This window comes from Mauremys mutica, chromosome 2, assembly GCF_020497125.1.
Source record: "Mauremys mutica isolate MM-2020 ecotype Southern chromosome 2, ASM2049712v1, whole genome shotgun sequence".
NCBI classification, from domain to species: domain Eukaryota; kingdom Metazoa; phylum Chordata; order Testudines; family Geoemydidae; genus Mauremys; species Mauremys mutica.
The window spans coordinates 76,856,491-76,878,320 of record NC_059073.1 but is presented as its reverse complement, the minus strand read 5'-3'; the positions used below and the strand labels follow the sequence as shown (position 1 = coordinate 76,878,320).

General features: G+C 42.1%; 1 protein-coding gene across 14 annotated transcripts in view; it reads left to right on the top strand.

Annotated features, from left to right (window-relative positions):
• The window catches only part of DTNA (dystrobrevin alpha), a 299,292-nt gene that overhangs the window by 170,926 nt on the left and 106,536 nt on the right, over positions 1-21,830 (top strand). For all 14 annotated transcript variants that reach the window (XM_045004598.1, XM_045004596.1, XM_045004601.1 and 11 more), the window contains 2 exons: positions 30-97; positions 7,259-7,339. In XM_045004598.1, the coding sequence (XP_044860533.1) occupies positions 31-97; positions 7,259-7,339 (148 nt within the window). In that variant the 5' untranslated portion in view covers position 30. The remainder of the gene's footprint in view (positions 1-29; positions 98-7,258; positions 7,340-21,830) is intronic.

Sequence of the window (21,830 nt, the reverse complement as noted above, 5' to 3'; positions counted from 1 at the left end):
AATATTTTCTGGTGATTTTTGTCTTTTAGAATGATTGAAGATTGTGGGAAAAGAGGAAATACCATGGCAGAAAGAAGGCAGCTGTTTGCCGAAATGCGTAAGTACTGTGTTTTTAGAGATCTAACTGCTTCATTGCAAAAGATGAACCAGATACAACAGAACATCAGTAAACCTTACTTACAGTATCTGTCCTGTTCTTATTCTAAAGAATTGTGTTTTTACTGTGAGAAGGAAATTGCAGGAGGGTGGATTTAATTATCCCAATACTGCACAATAGATCTTTCCCATCCCTGATTTCTGTGATCTTCTGAACCAGGTTATTTTACCTCTGTTTCAATAATAGCTAATTCATCCAAAGAAGTTAAAATACTGATAAATACACAAATATGGAGAAAGAAAACAATCATCTCCAAAACACAAGGTTTCTAAGGAACAGTTTTAAGTCCCAGATATCCCACTGGAATGTATCCCTTTCCTTGTATGGTCATAAAATAATTAACCTATTTGCTCTCCACAAAATATCATATGAACAAGAGTTGCGTCAATTCCTAACTACTCCCCACTCCTCTTATCTCCCTTGTGAACAATCCATTGTTTCCTTTGGGAGACTGTTTTCCTTGTATAAAGTTTGGGATCTTCTTGATTTTACTAGATTTAGCTAATTTTTTGACAAGAATGATCAGGTATATCTCTTAGCTCTATTATGGTCATACTATAATTTATATCCATGAGGTGTAGTATTTTCAAACTAGTAAATGTTGACAGAACAATGATACTTTGCTAGACTCTTAACAGACTTTGAAGGAAAAATATTAAATATATCTAACAAATGTCTAGCAGATTACCTATATCTATGCCATTTTTCAAGGTTTTGGATCCTCCATCTTAAAGGTGCATAGAGAACTGAGAGCTGAATATTAAAAGTGAGGTTTTCAGAAGTGTTCAGTATTGGCCCAACTCTTGTCCTGGATAGGTCATGTGATGTTTGTTTTTGTTTGTTTGTTTGTTTGTCTGTTTTACCATTGACTTCAATGGGAGTAGAGTTAGGACAATGCTGAGTGTTTTTGAGAATCCCTCCTTAAAATTCCTGTTTTATCTTAATTTTAAATTCTGAGGGAAATTCTGGAAACGTATAGCTGCATTGACTGTCTTTACTGACCATTTGAATAGTCTATGTTCACTGTTGCAGAGAACATACTTGACACCACCCTGATTTAAGTAGACATGGGCAAAACTTATTCTGGTATATGTTGGTGCTCCAATTGTGCTGGAGGCTCTTTCAAAGGCGTGGCAGGATTTTTCATTTTTGAACTTTTGGGGAAAGGGTCAAATGCAAGCTGATATGAATTTGGGTTTTCCCACACAGCTACCTAAGTCCTTTAGCGGGTTGGGCCTTGATAAGAATGCACCTTTTAGAAAAGTTGATTCCCTCCTTATTTTACGGTGTTGCCCAATAGTGTGATCCTCATGTTCCTTCTGAGCCAGACTTTAATAGGTATGGGATCACACCCTCAGTAAAGTACTGGACATCTTGACAATGGAGAAACTTACCGTCCTATATTGTCTTGCTATCTGGCCATGGGATATTATTTTATCAGTCTAGTATATACACTTCTAAAGCAGAACATTTATTTTATTTTGGACCTTATTAAGAGTTTGTGATGGTTTCTTACAGCTTGTTTCAAGTTTTGTTTTTTGCCTTTGCCATACACAAATAGCTATTATGCACCATTTTCTACATATTGAAATGTAGAGTGTTTTAATGTTTTATTTCATTATGTATGGTTATGTATTTAATGTTTTCTTCTCTGTGCTGTTTGCAAAAAAACAACCATGCATTTAAAGAGGAAAAGATTAAAGATGAGTAATGCTTGAGAGAGACAAGGTGGGTGAAGTAATATCTGTTATTGGATCAACTTCCATCGATGAAAGAGACAAGCTTTTGACCTTACATGGAGCTCTTCTTCAGGTCACTTCAGGAAATGCTTACGTGCTCTCCTAAATAGGGAGGTTTTCCTGCAAAATGGCATAGATCTTTTTATGAAAGTCATATTTTACATGGTAGGTGGATTCTGAGGCTCCTCTGTATTTAGTGTTTACAAACAATTGCCTGTTCCAATGTTCTATGAATTAGTGTCATATCTAATATTCTCTTATTTGGAATTCTGAGGTCAAAGTTTACATTGTCTCTTACAACTTAAAAGGCACACTAGGGTATCAAAATAAATGGAATACCAGTAGTTTTAACTGACACATTTACATACATCTAGAGGGGAATTAACTGATGGATGCACCACAAAATATGGTGAACAGAACATGTATCCACTTGGGGATGCCAGCATAGATTATCCAGTAGACACAGAGTACTTTTACAAAGTATGGAAACATGAGACAAAGCTTGCAATGTATTGCTTTATTCTCTTTTCAAAGTGCCAACAATATGAAATGTGCTGAGAGTTCCCAGAAGGAAAAAACTATAATACTGCAGCTGATCAAATAGTATGAGAAACTATTGGCAATCATTTAGGCAACTTAGAAACTGAAGTTTGATTTGCCTTATCCCCACCTGACATCTTTCGTTGTTTTTCATTAGCGTGCATATAAGTAAGGTATTGTTTGTGCAAAAGTTTTTGGAAGAACAGATTTTCACCCAACTTATAAAAATCACTCTGCAGGCAGCAAAAATGGCAAAATGTATTGCATATAAGTTTGCTCAGCTCTCCTAAATGCCTACAAAATACATATTGGAGATCCTCACTGTTGCACCAGACCCTTTACAGCTCATAAAAGGTCTCTAGTGGCATAAAGAAGCCCTAAAAGCCAGGGGAGAATTTCCCCACTACAGGCACTGTGGGGCCACCTCCAGAGCTGCCTACTGAGGAGCGCATCTCGAGCCCCAGCATAAGGAGTGTGGTGCAGCTAATAGAGGGTGGGGTGTGTTGGGGGCGGGACTAAAGCACATGGTGCTGAGAATATTCCTGGCAGCACAGTAGACCTGAGTGTAACTTGGAGAGGGTGTCATAACTTAGGCTCCCGCTGCTGTCTAAGTTATGTCAAAAACCCTGGAGCACCACAGTAGCCTTTAGACAGCACAGGGGTGGCTTTAAAGACGCTTTATCATGCGCTGCCCCTCGACTGTTACTAGTGGCACAGAATCTTGCCCATTGTGTAGAAATTATGTTTATTGACTATGCAATGTGAACATTGTGGTTATAGCAAGTAACTAGGAGACAAGATTGCTGAGTTCTCTTTCTGGCTCTCTCACCAATTCACTATGAACCTTGGGCAAGTAGCATAACTTTTCCTCTGCAGTTTATCAGTCTGTAAAATGGATATAACAATACCTACCTCAGAGACTTATAGAAAATTATTTAAGCCTTGTAACAAGACCTCTGAGAGGCACTCCAAAACCATAGTTGAATGGCACTATATAAATACACTAATATTACTTGGTCTATGTTGTTATCACAATATTGTAAAGAAAAATCTAATGAACCATAAAATGATCTGTCAAAGAATATTTAATAAGATTCAGGTGCCATCCAATAACACAGGCATAAGACCTTAACAATCAGTTCAAAGTTATTCCCCAATTATCTCAATTCTTATAGGGTAAGCAAAGGCGATCTATATAGCAATCTGTTTTATCATACATGAGTAGCTACAAAAAGAGGAATTGGTTTTCTTACTTGGTCCTAATAAAAAAAGGAAAAACTCTGTGTTAGAGAACTTGCAGTACCCTGCCTCAGATATTTCAGCTTTCCTCAGTGTTGTCAGCAAAATATTAATGGAAAAGAGAAAAACGGAGTCAGTTAACAGGAAATCATGTCATGAGAAAAATCAAAACCTTTCAGGATCTAATGCTAAGTAGTTCAGAGTACCTTTTGCCAGGAACAGATGGTATTAAGACAGCCAACTGTGAAAAGGAACTAGTAGAGAGTACTGGGAGGGTGGTGTGGGAGAAACTGGTCAGCAACGGGGCAGGTGATGGGGAGACAGAAGAGATCAGTACAAGTTTGAAATGTTTGGGTCCAGCCAATGCCTGATTGTTCATCAAAGAGTGGGTGAACACAAGCATAATGTACAATTATAAAGCCCAGTGGCAGATCTAATAATGTTGGCGTGTATCTCAAAGAAGGGATTTGTGAAACCAGTTAAAAAACAGGACGGCCATATTTTCACTTCACTACACTCTATTGACAGTCTAATTTTACACTAGTTGTATTTGGAATGAACATGAGTTTGGATAGTTCTTCAAGCAGCTTTGTAGTATGTAACTCTGTTTTAGTATCTATTTCAGAGATGAAGTTGCTCAAGTTGATGGGGGCAAATTCTCCTCTGTTACATAGTTACAACCACATTCAAAACACAAATATCTGAAAATGTCATTGACTCTGTATTAGTAAAAGTTAATATGCCACATGGTATAAGCCCGTGTGCCACAGTTGGGAGTTCTGAATTCTTTTTCTCATAACTACCTCTGTAGTAACAATTGCCTAGTTCTGGTATGCCATGTCAGCCTGGGAGTAAATATGTTAAATAAAAAAAATCTACTCATCTGCCTTTGAGTTTTAAAAAATATTATAAGTAATGAACAATGGCTTGATGCTTAAAGATACTATGTCAGATTCTCACCCTCATTCTGACCCCTTTCCGGCTACTTGGGTGGCACTCAGTTGGACCCATCCTAGTTGGTTCCTACACTACCTCCCTGTAGCAGGGTGGACCCCTGCTCCGGCCCTGAACGGGTTAAAAAGAGCCCTGGGAAGGGGCTGTGGTGGGAGAAAACAGCCTTTAGGCTGGGCTGATTGGGGAAGTGGCTGCAGCTGGGGCCATGCCCCAAACTGAGCGACAGCTGGCCCCTATAAAAGGCCAGGGAAGCCAGAAGGAAGTCAGTCTCTCGCTGCCTTCAGAGAGAGAAGGGCCTGGTTGCAGGGAGCTAGAGACTGGGTACCTGAGTGAAGCAGGGCTGCGGAAAGGCTGAGGAGCTCCAGCCTGGAAAGCCCCAGGCTGCGGCCTAGCGAAGGACTAACAGGTACTGGGGGTTGCAGAGGGCAGCCCGGGGGTAGGCCAAAGCAGCAGGTCCAAACCCAACCTTGCCAGTGATGAGTAGGCTGATACTGCAGTCTGCCCCAGGACGTGGGGCTAGACAATAACTGGCAGTAGCCATACACTGAGGCAAGGTAGGGATAGAGGGTGGGGGTTCCCTTAGAGGAGGGAAGCCCTAAGAGAAAGGGGTTACTGCCAGGGGGCAGCACCCCCATGTAAAAGGGCACCGGGTCCAGGGAGGGACACGGGGGCCTGAGGACAGGTGGATCACCTGCCTGCAGAGGGCGCTCCAGCGCTGGAATGAGCTAATTCCCAGAGTCACCAGCAGGAGGCGCCGCAGGGGTGAGTCCGACCCGTCTACACTCCCCTTCCAGCCCTGGCAAAAGGGAAAAGATGTGGGCAGGAAAAGCACTGCTGGAAACTGCTTTGGGGACATTGCCAGCTTTGTATATTTAGAGCATCCAGGGCCAGTCTGGGTATGAACTGACTCCTTGAGGCTCCCACCGCAAAAAATGAATCTCAGCATCAGTGGTGAATGTGGCCCACTCTTTTGCAGTATATTTTTTGCCCTAAAGTTTGTCATCCACCAGTCTCTAAGTTCAGCTGTTGTATTGTTTCTAATTTGGTCTTCTGACAATACCTCGTTCTGAGCTGGCATGACAGCTGAAGATATTTATTGTGAGCTTTGTCGTTAAAAATTAAAATTAGATGCTTTTCCCTGATATTGGAGCTTGGCAAATTTGTCTTTTAGCCTGAAGCTTGACCAGATTGTGTCTTCAAAATGACAGACAGTGTAGGCTTACTATTCCTTGGCTTTCTTCATGAATGTGTTTTATCACCAGGATACCTCCCCCTTCCTCCCAAAAAATAGGCAGCCATGAAAATGTTGGACAGCATGTGTTTCTATGTCCTTTCTCCTATATGTACATTGTTAACAAGGAACAGGTACATCTGACGGGATCCCCGGGGTGCAGCCTGGGACTGTGGAACCAGTGTGCCCCTTTATCTCTCCAGTCTGGGCTGTGTCTCACAATGCCTTGCTAGTGACAAACAGCAAACCCCTCCAGAAGCTGTGATCACTCAGCACAACAGCATGTGGAGCCCCACACCCAGCTAGATGCATGAATGCTCCCAGAGCCACTAATGAATCACACAGAGAAAGGCACCAGCCAAATCCCCCCAGCTCCCAGGACTGTACATCAGGAATATATCGTCTTGCAAGATGAGCAGTGCAAATTTATTAATTGGTTCACCACTTCATCAATGGAAAGTGGACATACACCAGCCTTTGCAAACCTGAGCAGATTTACCATACACTTCAGGCAAACTTGCTGGTAAAAATAAACAGTTAAACAAATTTATTGACTACAAAAGATTGATTTTAAGTGATATTAAGTGTTAGGAAAAAAGTCAGTTAGTTACCAACAGAAATAAAATATAAGCACGCAGTCTAACCTCTCAGCCCTATTAGACTGGGCAACAACTAGATTAAGCTGTTTCTTTCACCCCACTGGATACTGCAGTCCTTAATATACAGGTTTGTCGCCTCAACCCGGCCCAGTCTCCTCTGTTGGAGTCTTTGGTCTTCTTCTGAGTTGCTTGCAGCATAGATGGGGGAGGGGAAAGGTGAAGCATGGGCCCCCTGTGTTCTGTTTTATACCTTCAGTCCCATGTGCTTGGAGAACACAAGTCCAGGCATGTCTGGTGGGGATTGCTGAGTCCCCAGGTAACGCTGAGCAATTCCCCTGGTGTGGCCTTATGCAGGTGAGTCATTGAATTGTAGCTCTCTTGCTGGACAATGGCTATTGATGGTTGTTTGACACCCTGCCTGGGCGTTGGTTACTTTCCTTGGTGTTGTCTCTGAAGAGCTAATATCTGGCTGATTCCCCAACTTACAGCATGTTTTAATGACCACCATACAACACAATTCTCATAACTTCGTATGCACTAAAGATGTACATATTTAGATAGAACAGTGGGTTTCAGTAGTTCATAACCTTTCCCCTGGTTATGGGGAAAGGTTATGAACTCACATGGCATGCTTTATATGTAAGATCACAATTATATATAAATGAGGAATATGGCGGTTACAAGACGCTCCCTCAAAGTATAGAATGTCACAGTACACACATGACTCACTGTACCTGCAGACATTGTGGACTCTACCCCAGGGAAATGTCACAGCATATGTATAATTCTCTTCCACTAGGGGCTCAAGATCTGGATCGCATCCGTTTATCCACCTACAGAACAGCATGCAAGCTTAGATTTGTACAGAAGAAATGCAACTGTAAGTATGTCAGTTGTTAACTGCAAGTACCATCATTAGTCTTACCACTGTAGGATATATTTCTTCTCCAGTTGAAAGGAAAATATGGATTTATTTTAATGTACAGTTAGACACTAATAAGAATGCCTTGGTAATAAAGAAATTTAGAATAATTCTATACTGTTAATTATTCTCAAAGTGTTAAGTGTGGAAATGTTTCTATTGGGGGGAGAGGTTCTTTAATGCTTCTTCTAAATGTGATTATTTTTCTTTAAAAACAACAGTTTCTCTTATCAGGGTTATGAAAAATGCCAGGAGCTTTAAAAAAGGTTTTTTAAAAAAGCCACCACACCATAGACTTCGCCATTTGTTTTGCAGACAGATAGAATTTTTACATTTCTCACTAGGTCTGTTTACACTGGGCTATTAAAAAAAATCCCACCAATGTACCTTCACTAACAGTAACAATGACTGGTCTAAACACTTGCGCTACCACCAGAAGAGCTGCACTGGAGGGAGTTTTTTAAAAAAATAGACAACCTGTGCAGCTCAGCAGCTAGCTCTTTGTTTTGAGGTTGTAAATATTTGTGCTGCAGAAAAATCTGCTGCTTGTGGCCTACAAATATCAGCAAAAGCCAGTCTGAAAAGCTTTTACAAGAAAATGAAGAATGGGTAGAGCACTCAGACGGTTACTAGCCAGGGGTCAAATCCTGTAATCACCTCTTTAGCGTACCTCTCATATTAATAGGCATTTTTAGCGTAAGGAAGGACCATAGGCTTGGTCACTGTCACAAGCAGGCTGCCAAATACACTTTCCTACAGCTACAGTAGTTCAGTCATGCTCAATTCAGATGGAAACATACTGAACATAGCTGATGTGATCGTGTTTCCTTACTTTTTTTTTTTAATTGTTTGTCAAAGAGGATGGAATTTTTACTTAATTTTCATGGTAACCACATAAACTGTTCTTGAGTGACAAAAAAAATCTAACTGATTTTAAGTACAAGGATATAATAACCTCATCGTAGGGGAGACTGGATGGCTGAAGGCATTGGTAAGGGAACATAGAATAATAATCAGTATTTATGAAATGTGCAGTGTTTGTGTAAACATACAAATAGTATTTCTTTTTATAATAGAATATATAGAGTCTGGCACCTCTCAGTCACTAGTTTGAACAAAGCCAAAATCAATACCATCAGATTGCTCTTCAGTAACCTGTGTGAAATGAGTTGGTGGTCTCAGTTCTGTTCTTAATGGATAAGGTATCCAGATTGTAAATGACACTTTCATGACTGGCTCCCTTGTTGGCTGCCTCAGTAGGAAGGAAAAGGACTGAATACTTATGGAAATTGAAATATGCTTATGACCAAAGGGAATGAAGGAAGAAATGGTCTTTCTGGATAAAGGATGAGGCACCATGGTAGGACATTGTGTAGAATATCTGCACTGTAATTAGCAGTGTAGTATAAGTGTACCAAAGGTCCAAAAACTCTGGTCTCTATGGCTGTCAATCTAGCACTACTTATGAGCACTAAGTGCACTTCTAAAGACTGCCCTCAGAAAAAAGTGCTATCTTAGGGAGGAGGATACAGTAATGTCTACTGTATTCTTGTGGTACGCTTCATGCATGATATCAGGACCATTATGCTGGATAGCTCAGAGTAACAAAGAAGCAAAGGCCATATTGTGTGTGAAATTTTACTTTTATCTGACCTTTGCTGTAGGGGGAATGGCTAGGACCTGAGCTCTGAGCCAGGAGGTGGCTGTTCACCTACTTACACCAGGATTTTAATGCAGTTTTAAAACATGGGCACCTTGCTAGGATGACCAAACCTCACAGCGGAATGCTCAAATTCCACGTGAAATAAGCATTGATGTGGAAATCAGTCAGGCATTCATGTGAGCTCCCGGTATCGCTTTTCAATAATTAACAGCTTTATACGTGTCTAGGCCCAAACCCCCCTTACGTCCCCAGTTCGATAGGCTTGATCCAAAGCTCACTGAAGTCACTAGTATCCCTAAAAGGGTCACTAATTATAAGACAGTGGGCTGAGCACATAGTGGATGATTTTTTCATTTGCCTGCATGGTCATTAACTTATTTTTGCTTTGGGATATTTTGAGTCTAAAAGGTGCTACATAAAAACAAACTGTCTTCTATAAGGAAGACAGATGGCAAATAAAGGAGGAGTGGAGGTAAGCAAATAAGTTCAAGAATCTTCATTTACTCTCTTCATTCAGTTGTATTTCTTTGGATGCTTCCTTTAAATGCAGTAACCTAGGATACCTTAACCTTTATATAGCCTATTGAGTTTTCCAAATGAAAAAGGAGAGGGTAGTGATTTATTTTTTAATTAGATTGTGTCATTTAAAAGCCCTCACTCATATTTGTACCAAAATCCTAATGTATCTAGCTCTAGACACAGGGATTTAACCAAAAATTTTACCCTTAGGATGAAGGTCTGTGTGAAACTATTTCCTTCTCAAGCTCTTCAGAAATAATTATTGTTGCTCTGAAATGGTTGAACCGTGCATCTTTTCCATTGTCAAAATAGTTTTCCTCTCTCTTTCCTGGACTTTTACATGACTAGAATGTGCTGTGATTGCTGGGGGAGAGTTAGATAATTTCCTTGAAACATTTGTAAGCTCTGAACAATGACTGTCCGAGATGGATTATCTAGACACTACAAGACTATACCAAGTGATGGTTCTGAAGTGGTTAATAATACAGTCATCTCGCTAACATTAGCAATTCTTCTTTTTCCCCACTGAAATTGCTGTGGAGTATGTGCTAAGCAGTAGTAAATTCAGGAGGCAAAAGTGAAATGGGGAAAAATAGTTCAGCTATATCTGAGCTGCTTCATTTAAGAGTGGATATAAAAAGAAAAACTCAAAGACAACTCTACTCTTATCACAGCTTTTAACAACCCCTGCCTCTCAAGCCATCTCTGTTCTTCTTTCAGCTGTGCTCTTCTGCCCTGCCCCCTGAACCAGCTGAAACCAGCTCCACTCTGACTCAGACCAGAGCAGACTTGTTATGAAAAAAAAAAGAGGCAGTGTGTGTATTTAAAGGGCTCTTTTAAAAGAACCTAATTTAATAAAGTGCAGGGAGTCTGGGTGTCTGGGGAGCAAAGCAGTGCTTGTTTGGATACCAGAGGGGGCCATGCTGGCAAAGGCAGAACAGAGATTTTACTAATGCCACAATTTTTACATAAAGATGCTCATTAGTATATGAGCATGTGATCCTTCTAGGATATCATTTATGCTGGTACGCTGTATAATGAACAATCCTATGTTTGGTGCAGCTGTGCTTTATGCAAGCACACATCCACATGCTCATCTCTGTGAATTCTTCTCTCTGCCGATATAAAAGAGTGCTCTGGATCAGACTACAGGAACATAGTGAGCAGTAGATATTGTGTAACGGATGGTGGAGTGTGTGAACTAGCCATGATGTTACAGAGATCCGTATCTTCCTACCACTAAACTATTGCCTAAAAGCAGAAAGTTATAAAAGGGGGGAGAAATGAAAAGGACATGCAATTGGATAAGTTACTTTTCCAAGTACCAATGCTTTAGTGTGGTTCAAATGAACTACTATATTGAATTAAGTAAATTTAGGTGACAGCTAATTTTGACAAGGGAAAAATAATATCAACAATATTTAGCAGATATTTTTCAAAAATTGCAGATTCAGATCTTGAAGGTCAGGCTGTAAAACTGTAGGAAAATTCTTGCCATGCACAAGTTTTTTTGTTTTAAAAAGCTCTCCAAGCACTGAGCCTAGGGTGAGCTTAACTAAAGCCACTGGAGGGGAGGGGAGGAGGAGAGTAAGTCATTGCAATTCCTTGTCAAGCATGATAAAATCAGATCCAGTTCAGCCTCGTTCTTCTAATGAATTCAAGAAATTCTGCATAAGGAAATGGAAAAGATAAACAGAAAAAATTGAAAAATATCAGCTCTTGATGCCCTTCTCCAGGTTTCCTGTGTTGTATCAACACTTCAGATTTAATAACAATATCCCTCCAAAGTTAACAAGATATTTATTTACATACCTCTCAACTTGCCAGTTTCCAAATGTGGGATGCAATGTGTGACGAAGTCCCAAAATGAGGGGGACACAAAATTGTCATGCATGAAACTTAATGCCCTGGAATTCATTCCTCTTTTGTAATTACACGTTCATGTTTTTTTATTTCTGCTGTGAACTTTTCAACTGTAAAAGTGAGGGGATAACAAATTTGTGAGAGAGATAATTTTGGGACTAAAATGAGTGATGCCCTCAAAGAGTGACAATTGAGAGCTATGTTTGTGTATTACTTTGCATAGCTCCTGTAATCATAGCAGATGGGCCCTGAGTTATAAAGAGTAGCACACACTAGATATGCCATCTGCAAAAGCAAAAAAGCCCCATGAAAAGCTAAACAAAACATTTTGTCATAAACTGAAGGATTTGAGATTTGAATGAATGAATTCTACGTGTGGGGAAGGGGGTCCTAAGCTGAGGGGTCCTTGCTGCTGATCACGTGGGGCTACATCCACAAAGCACCTACCTGCCATTTTAGAAGCCTAAGTCCAAAATTTAGTTCCTTAAAACCACTAGTCAGCTGCCGCCTAACCCTGTAGCACCTATCTTCTCTAGGCACCCATATTTCTGCCAGTGGGCAGTGCAAAGCTGCCTAAGTCCTGACAATGGCAAGCTTGCACCTAGATCCTGGCAGGATTCTCAAACTAAGCGTTTCCCTGCATGTGTTACCTACGGGGCCTGATCCAGTAGGCGATATCAGAGCACACCTACTCTGCACAAATGGAGGAGGCAGTGGTGCCATCCCTTCTACCTCCAGCAACCAGACTGCTCCCCTAGCATGTGGGAGACCTAGGGTCAAATCTTCACTCTGTCTGATGTGGAGTTGGGACTTTAACTTGGCTTTCTGAAGTCCCAGGTGCATGCTGTAACCACTGGGGCATAGGGTACGCTGGGGTTTATATTTTAAATGCTCTTGTACCTTGTGACTCATGAGGCAACTCAGTGTTTCTATCTCCATCTGTCTAGTGCCACATTTCTTACTCCATTATAGTTTGTTTCCATGATAGCAACCTCTTTCTCAAAACCTTTTTTAATGTCACATGTTGTCCTCCTCTTTTCCGTCTTCCTCCAAGTGGTATCCAGTAAAGGGCTTGTCTAGCAATAGGTCTTTTGACGACCATACAACATGGCCAAACAACTTCCACCTTCTTTCTTGATTCATTGTCTGTACAGTCTGTTGGCCAATCCTTTGTAACCAGAGGCAACGCGTAGGGTGATATGTGGGGTCAAGTGCCCCCTGCCCAGATTGGCCTGCCTGAAGGGAGAGAGAGGGGCTCCCTTCGCCCACTGCATCTGCCCCCTGTCATGCCTGGCCCTGTCCCTGGCAGCCAGACCTGGGCAGGGAGAGAAGGGGCAGGACCAGTCACTTCTCATACCGGCTGCTGGGAGGCTGCTTTGTGCAGTGCAGCAGCTGCCTGAGAGAGAGTCTGGCTGGGGAGGTGGTGGCGGCAGCCCGCTCCCTGCCCGGGCTCGGCTGCCAGAGACAGGGGCTGAGCAAGTCGGAGTCCGCTCGGGCCTGGGTGCCAGGAAAGTGGCCAAATGTGCCGGGATGAGGCGCAGCAGGAGAAGGACAGAGCCTCCCTCTGCTCCCTGCAGGTAATGTGGGGTGGGATGAGTCCAGTGGCTCCAGGCTGAGCACAGGGATCACTAGGCAGAGGAGACATGTAGGGGGAGTCACATGTCCTCCCCTTTAGATTGTGCTCCCCTCCCCCGTATGGGGAGGCATGAGTCAACCAAGTTTGTAACAGATCAGCATTAGTTACTTTATCCCACCAGCAGATGCCAAATGTTCTCCACAAGCACCTCTGATGCAATGCGTTACATTTCCTGTTGTGGGCTTCTAGCATTTGCCAAGTTTCAGAAGCATATAACCATTATATAACTTTATCTTATTTTTCAAAATATTTACCGGTCTTGAAAAAGCTCCACTTGCCTTCCAAGTTCTTGCTTTGATCTGCTTATGGAGTTGGCCATCAGCACTGATTATGCTTCCATGATATACAGACTTCTTAACCATGCAGTATTCTTCACTATCAGTCACATACGCATCGTCATTGCTGACTACTCTTTCAACAATGATGTTTTCTTTTGGCTGTTTCTTAATCCTGTTTGGGGGGGCAGCCTCACATTTAACATTGATAGTGGTCTTTTTCATGGCATCATCATCATCTTTATCCAACAGACCAATGTCATCTGCCAAGTTAAGATCTTGATGTTTTCCTCTACTCCACCTAACTCCTGTATCGTCCTTGGATGTTACTCTTTGCATCACATAATCTATCGCAATGTGGAAAAGAGGGGATGATAAAACTAACCCTGCTGTACTCCAGTGATGATCTCAAATAAATGAGTCTCTCTAGTTTCTGTCTTTGCACAGCATTTTGAGCCTTTGTACAGCATCTTGACTAGTGAAACTGTCTTTCTAGGAAGCCCATATTGTTGTAAGATGTTCCACAGTGACTCTGTGAATGCAAGTCAAAAACTTTGGTGAAATCTATGAAGTTCAAGACTAATCTTCTCTGGATGGCTAGCCCTTTCTCAGTCAAACATCTCAAGATAAAGATGTGATCTACAGTAACAGAGTTCTAGATTTATTCCATGCTTTTAATTTAATTGAGCTGAACTTCACTTGGCAGCAAACAGAAAGCCAGTGAAGAAGCTTGAGCAAAGTGTTACATACTAACAGTAGCCTATACCATTCAAAAGGTGGTCAAGTGAATTCCTCACTCACTGCAACTTATGGGTGGGCTTAAAGTAAGTAACGCTCACTACCAGAGTCAAGAGTGGAGATGGCAAAAGTATGGGTAAGTATTATGAGATTGGCAATCTCTTGGCCAGCTGCAGAATTTGTAAACCATTGTGGACCATTGCTGTTATGGAAGAGTCTAGGAGTAGCAGAGGATTCAACTGGACTCAAGATAGGCTTGTGAGGGGCAAAGACAGTGCTCCACCCAGACCACTAAATGTTCCCCACTACTACATCAGGATCACTTCTGCCTTATTAGGTATGAGTTGTAGCTAGTATTTTAGCCATAACTTTCAGTCTCTAGAAAAGTGCTGAGACTCCCTAAACTGGGGAGGACAAGTGACTAACCACCACTGCCAAATATATGGCGTGTTCTCCAGCACTGAAACTGATGGGGCATGACCATATATTGTCTTTGTTTAGTTAGTTTGATACTGGAATATCTTTGTAGAGTGTTTGTTTTTAGTATTTTGTTTTTACTGCATGTATTAAAAAGTGATTTGTTTATACAGAAAAGCACCCTGAGATGAAATATCATGTTCACAAACACATTCCCTCTGGGCCACAGAGGCAGCAGCAGTGGAACGTAACATGTCGTAATAAAAAACCATTATACAATTAAACATAACTGAGCAATACAGGACTGTACAGCTGGTAAGCTGTTGCCGTCCTTGATGGACTTTGCTCAGCATGTTGAGAGATTATTCCATGCCTGCAGAAAAAGCAAATGCTGCTGATTTCCCTAGAAATAGAATAAACCATTGGCAGTTGAAAGCCTTACATTTAAAGCCATGCTGACTATTGTAATATGGGGCTTAATTAAAGTAGACAAATAGGGAACTCATTTCTCTGATTTTAAATCCAACACCTTGGGTTTTCACAGTTTTGTTTTTTCCCCTTCTATTTTCTTCTGCTTAAAAGATTGTTTTGCTTTGTCTTCTCTGAAGCGTAGTACAACTGTTTTCATATGGATGGAGCTGCTGCCAGTGACTGTGATGGTGACCTTGCTAATTTCCATGCTTCTATGCTAATACCTCTTTTCCTCTTCCTTCCACTGAGTTCAAATAGTTACCCCTAAGAGGCACGTAGTCAAATCAGCTTGCTTTTGGTCCCCTTTCGATCTGGCCTGCTATTTTAAGTTTGGTTTAAGTTAGGCTAATGATTCACCCTCCTAATGTAGAATAATTCCATATCTGGAATAGAAATATAATTGCCTGTAAATTTACTAATTTCAGATATTTTGGTGGAAGCCCCTCTCGCTCTGTGCCATGATTCTCAGTCTGGCATTATAGTAAACTGTGCTCAAACTGATATTACCAAGCCAGCACTAGAAATTGACAATTTGGGTATCAAACTATGTGATGCTGTTTGTGCAAACGTGCAAGTCAGACTTGCTGTGTAATGTGTAGCCAGCCATAACTCTTAAATGCCTCTCATTTTACTTCTGAGGTTACCTGCATTCCACACAAACTTGGTTCCCCCCTCATTGTTCTGGTTAAAAATATTTACCATGGAAATAAAGGAACAAGAAACTCTGATTATAGAGAGATCCATATAAAAGAAATGAATCCTGCAGCATTTTATGTTTCCTGTATGAATAATATTTTTGTGTCCCTCATTACGAGTCTCTGTCATGTATTGCATCCCATGTGGACCTTGTCAGGTTGAGAATCATTGCAGCAGGCTTCAGGGCATCCTGTCATGAGATCCTCCTCCACCAACAGCTAGAACTCCAGAGCATAGCAGAAGTCAGGCATGAGAGACAAAGAGCAAAAACCCTCTCTTTGGTCTAAGCACTTCATTTTTAACATAAGAACATAAGATCCACCCTGATCGAATTGGCCCTATCAACACTGGTTCCCTACTTGTGAGGTAACTCCCTTCTCTTCATGTGTCAGTATAATAATGCCTGCATCTGTAATTTTCACTCAATGCATCTGAAGAAGTGGCTTTTTTACCCACGAAAGCTCATGCCCAAATAAATCTGTTAGTCTTTAAGGTGCCACCGGACTCCTTGTTGTTTTTACTTAAAAATCATGAAATGTAAAAACAAAGCAAAACATTTTGGGTCTTTTGTGAGCCTGTGTGGAATGCTTAGGTTTGAAAATGAGACTTTTCTTTGTAACCATGATAGCTAGAAACTCCAGGGTTTTTTTTCTTTATATTTTTAAAGAAACTCCAGATTCTCACACATTCACATGACACCAAGAGATGAGACTTTAAGAAGAATTTGAAATATCATGAGACTCATGATAAAATTGTGGGAGCTGGCATCTGTGAAGTTCTAAACTATTCACAACTTAGTGCTTTCAGGTGCTCTTTTGTTTTTTTCTAGGTATTTAGTCAGGGACTGATGCTCCATAAGACAGCCTAGTGCCTTGTGAGTTTCTAGTCTTTTGGAGTGGGGAGAAGGGGAGAGAAAGGGGTGTATAGATTTTTTTAATCAAAAGTTCATGAGGATTTATTTTAGCACAATCACTGCAGCCAAATACTTCATGGAGATTTACATCCGTAAGTTATTCACTGGCAGCACAATATCCTGAAACTATTCCAAAGTGTCTTAAAAAAAAATCTTTCTTTTTAAAAGTTCATGAATATGGATATGCTTGATAGCATAACAGCTGGTGAGTAAAGTGTGTTTGAAATTCTTACAGGGAGGGTGCCACTAGCAACTCAACATTTATCCATAGTTACGAGACAATAGAATAGGAGAGAACTGTGGTATATCAGATGCTACTGTGGGTAAATATTGGGTGTTTTCTTTTAATGGCCACCACTGGAACTGTCACACCTCAGGAATAGTGACGTGTTGCTTACGTGATCGTTGGGCTCATTTTATTCCTCAAAAGGAGGTGTGGAAGTGAAATGTAGATCTTCAAAAGGTTGATTTGTTTAGGGATTGATTTTTCAGTGGTACTGACCACCCACAATCCATTTGACTTCAGTAGAAGCTGAGCGCGAGCAGCACCTCTGAAAATCAGGCCTTAAATAGTGTCCTGGTGAGTTGCAGAAACTCTTCTACTTTTAATTTTTCATTTACAGTGACCAGTGGCTGAACTGGCAGCCCTGCTGAAGCCATAATTTAGGCACAAGTGTGGGACAAACAGTAGCAGTTCAAGTTTCTCCTCACTGTGCCCCACTAAGGGTGCCTCAGGCCAGGCTTGATGTGATTTCTTGTAGTTAGAACATAGTTCAGTCTCTGTTCTCACCTGTTTCTTGCCCTCTCTGCTGAAACTGCCAAGCATGGTGCTATTTGTGGTTGTTTTTATGATGTAGGAACTAAAATGGGACAATTGGATCATTTCCTGAACTGAGGTCTCTGAACAGCTGTCATGTGACCTGGCATGATTTGAAGTAGATACCCAGAAATGAAAGGTTCCATATATCCCATTGCCCATCATTACCTTTCAATCCCCTTGAAGAATACTACAGACAAGGGGGTGAGGGGAATTATTCCTATTATTATTTTTCTATAGTATTTAAAAAAAAATACTAAAGACAGCATTAAAGTATACACACACTGTGATGTCAACTTTATCAACAGTTCTGCGTTCTCTGCAACTCTCATTCTGCACCTTTGCTCACTGTCCCTCCCTTCACTCTCTTGATTCCACTTCTGTTCAGCTGTATCCTCTCCTTGACACTTGCCTTCTTGCTGCCACTCCTTTGCCTAGCAGTCCATTGCACTGTAGCATAAACTGGTCTCTACCATAAGAACATAAGAACCCTTGCATCTCTTTTCCCTATTCTTGCTTCTGTGCAGTCAGTCACCTCTGGGGAATGTCTAGGAACTATGTGGACTTCCTCCATTCTAAATGAATTATCTCCTCCTTCAGGCCCACCATCTTTCTGGCCAAAGGCCCTGGCTTCTCTGACCCACATGCCTACAACCCACAAAGATGCTTCTCTTGATTCCTTCCTTGAACCCTCTCCACTTCATTACCTTCCACCTTCTCTGCCCAGTAACTTTTTATGTAAAATAGACCTGAAGGAAGCTGACCTGAAGTGTGCCCCCTCTGAGCAGCTATTTGCGTTTTTTTTTTCTTTTTAAGCAGAACTTGCTTCGCTGGATGGAGTTCCAGGTGTAGGCCCTGACTTCATATCCTGCAATAGCCCCTTTCTTTACAAGGAGGACCTTCTGCATACTCCCATACTTCCACAAGAGACACTTTTCCATCTAAGCATTGCTCATCTTGTTTTCAAAGAGTTGCATCAAAAATAGGATAACATACTATTGATGCCCTGGTTTAAACTCACAATATCTAGGAAATTATCATTAATTTACACTGTTGGGCCTATGAGTTGCAGATGGGATCCTTTTCTATAAGGCTTCAGTTCACAGAAAGATTTTGCATACTATATACCTGATAACAGCAGGAAATAACAGGGTGATTGAAAGATAAAATGTTGGCCTTAATAATAATTTCCTGACTTCTGTAGGTATTACAGGACCTTAATGTACAATGATGCATGTCCACACGGTGGTGTTTTTAATATGACTTTTTAGGAATCTGCACAATGAATATTAAATGTACACTGTTGCTACCCAGAACAGCTCTTCATTCTTTATTGTGTGAAGTGACTTTACTGGTAATATTTTGTACAAACCAGGCCATAAACTAAAGTCTTACGGCCAGATTCCTAGCCAGAAGGGACCATTATGATCATCTAGTCTGACCTCCTGTGTAGCACAGGTCATAGAACTGCCCCAAAATTACACCTAGAGAATTTTGGGGGTGGGGGGGTGAGGTGGGAGGGGGGAACAGCCAATCTTGATTTTAAAATTCAGTGATGGAGAGTCCATCACGACCCTTGGTAAATTGTTCCAATAGTTAGTTACTCTCACTACTAAAGATTTACACCTCATTTCCACTCTGAATTTGTCCAGCTTCAACTTCCAGCCATTGGATCACGTTATACCTTTCTCTGCTACATTGAATCGCCTATGATTAAATATTTGTTCCCCATGTAGATGCTTATGGACTGGAATCGTCACCCTTTAACCTTCTCTTTGTTAAGCTAAATACATTCTGCTATTTGAGTCCATCACTATACAGCACGTTTTCTGATCCTTTAATCATTCTTGTGGCTCTTCTCTGAACCCTCTTCAATTTATCAACATCCTTCTTAAATTGTAGACACCAGAACTGGACACAGTATTCCAGCAGCAATCGCACCAGTGTCAAATACAGAGCTAAAATAACCTCTCTACACCTACTCAAGATTCCCCTGTTTATGCATCCAAGGATCACATTAACCCTTTTTGCCAGAGCATCACACTACATATGAGGCAAACCAGGGCCGGCTCCAGAGCCCAGCGGGGCAAGCTCCTGCCTGGGGCGGCCCTTTCCCGGGGGGGCGGCAGGCTGGGCCGGCGGACCTGCCGCAGTCATGCCTGCGGGAGGTCCACCGGAGCCCCGGGAGCAGCGGACCTGCCGCAGGCATGACTGCGGAGGGGACGCTCGGCCGGCGGCTCCAGTGGACCTCCCGCAGGCATGACTGCGGCAGCTCAACCGGAGCCGCCGGACCTGCGAACCGCCCGCAGCTGCGGGAGGTCCAGCCGAGCCGCGCGACCAGCTGACCCTCTGCAGTCATGCCCGCGGGAGGTCCGCTGCTCCCGCGGCTCGGGGGCGCCTCCCGGGCATGACTGCTTGGGGCGGCCAAAAACCTAGAGCCGCCCCTGAGGCAAACCCACAGCCAGTCCAGGGCTGTTCACTCAGCTGCCATGATTCATCCTCCACAAAGCCTGCTGTGACTCATACTCAGGCATTCTGCAGCAGCCTATCTCTGGGCAGGTCCTGTGTCAGCTGACCTCCTGGCACAGGTATTTCACTGACCCCCTCCAAAGCTGCAAGTTAGTCTGTGCATCAGCCCTACTGGGCCAGGAACCCTCCAGCTGCCTCACAGCGTTACTGAATTCCTAAGCTTCCAGCCTGTCCTTGATCCAGTTCCTGTTCCTGCCCCAGCCTTCCCCGAGTCTAGCTCCAGCCCACTTCAGCACATGCCCATGCACTACTCTGACCCTGTCTCTCCAGCCCTGCATCCACCTCCTGACCACCCAGCCTCTTGGATTGACTCCCACCCAGCTTCGACCTTGGCCTCTATCTGGAATCCTGATTTGGCTTGTCTACAGACTCTGACCTCAGTTTCAGTGCTTCCCTCATCCCAGTCCCAACTCTGCAGCTGGCTTCGATCCTTGTACCTGTTCTTACTACTGCTCTAACCACCGGGCATGACTGTCTTGAACCCAGAGCCTGACACTGGGAGCACATATTCAACTGATTATCCACCAGGACCCCCAAATGTTTTTCATAGTCATTGATTCCCATGATAGTCACCCATCCTGTAATTCTGGCCTCCATTCTTTGTTCCCTAGGCATATACATTTACATTTAGCTGTATTAAACCGCATACTGTTTGCTTGCACCCTGCTTACCAAGCAATCCGGATAACCCTTAATCAGTGACCTGTCCTCTTCATTACTTACCACCCCCCAATTTTTGTGTCATCTGCGAACTTTATCAGTGATGATTTTATGGGGGGGGGTTCTAGGTCATTAATAAAAATCTTACATTTCGACTGAGTTACAGCCGTGACCTCAGTGGCATTCCTGAGCTGTAACTGAGGAGAATTTGGTCTTTAATATTGTTTAAAGTGTGGATAATTGCAATAAAAAACCTGTACACTATAAACATTTTCTAAGGCCAGGTCTACAGTAAGAAGTTAAGTTGACCCAGCTAGGTCATTCAGGGGTGTGATAAATCCACACCCCTGAGTGATCTAGTTAAGCCGACCTAACCCCCAGTGTAGACAGCACTAGTTACTGGTTCTAGGGGAGGTGGATTAACTACGGTGACAGAAGAACCCCACCCGTCGCTGAAGTGAGTGTTTACACTAAAGCTCTACAGTGGTGCAGTGGCAGCAGTTTAAGAGTAGACATAGTCTTTGTTCATGATCTGGATATAGAGCCTTATTATAATCTGATTTACAACTGGGAGTAACCCAGTTGATGTCACTGGAGTTACCCTGGTTTAAAAGGGAGGTAAGTAAGAGAAGAATCAGGCCCTTAATGTATACTTTGAAAAGATTGTATTTAATTCCTTAAGAAAGGAGCAGAATCTAGAATCATACTGTATCTCCTCTGAAGGTTTTGGTCTTTCCCTAGCTTCATTTTTCACTTTTCATTTTGTCTCCATCAAATAATCTAAAGTTTGCTTCTTGAAACTCTTTTGTCTTGGCTTTGCAGGAATTCTTAAAATCTTGCATGTGTAAAATAAAGAATGACAGATAAGCAACCATGTGTGTCAAGACTCTTACTCCATCTAGGGGTTCTGGCAACATCATTAAAGAGCTTCTGTCACACTCAGGCAAAGTGTAAATATGTAATGCTTTACCTAACCCCCATCTATTTGTCACTTTTGTATTTTATAATGATTCTTTACATCGTTGCAGATTGTTGAGGTATTGTGTGTCAGTTGAAGCTTCTCTGCTTTCCTCAGACTGTTCCTAATGCCCTGTTCATTCAGTGATGCAGCAATTCAGTGCCTGACATCACAATTTGCTGAAACGGAAAGGACTATGAGGTAGCACTGATGTTTTGGTGTTGCCAAATAAATCAGCTAGGGGAGGAAGCTAAATGGAACATAGAAAGTTATTTTTAAGAGACACATACCTTGG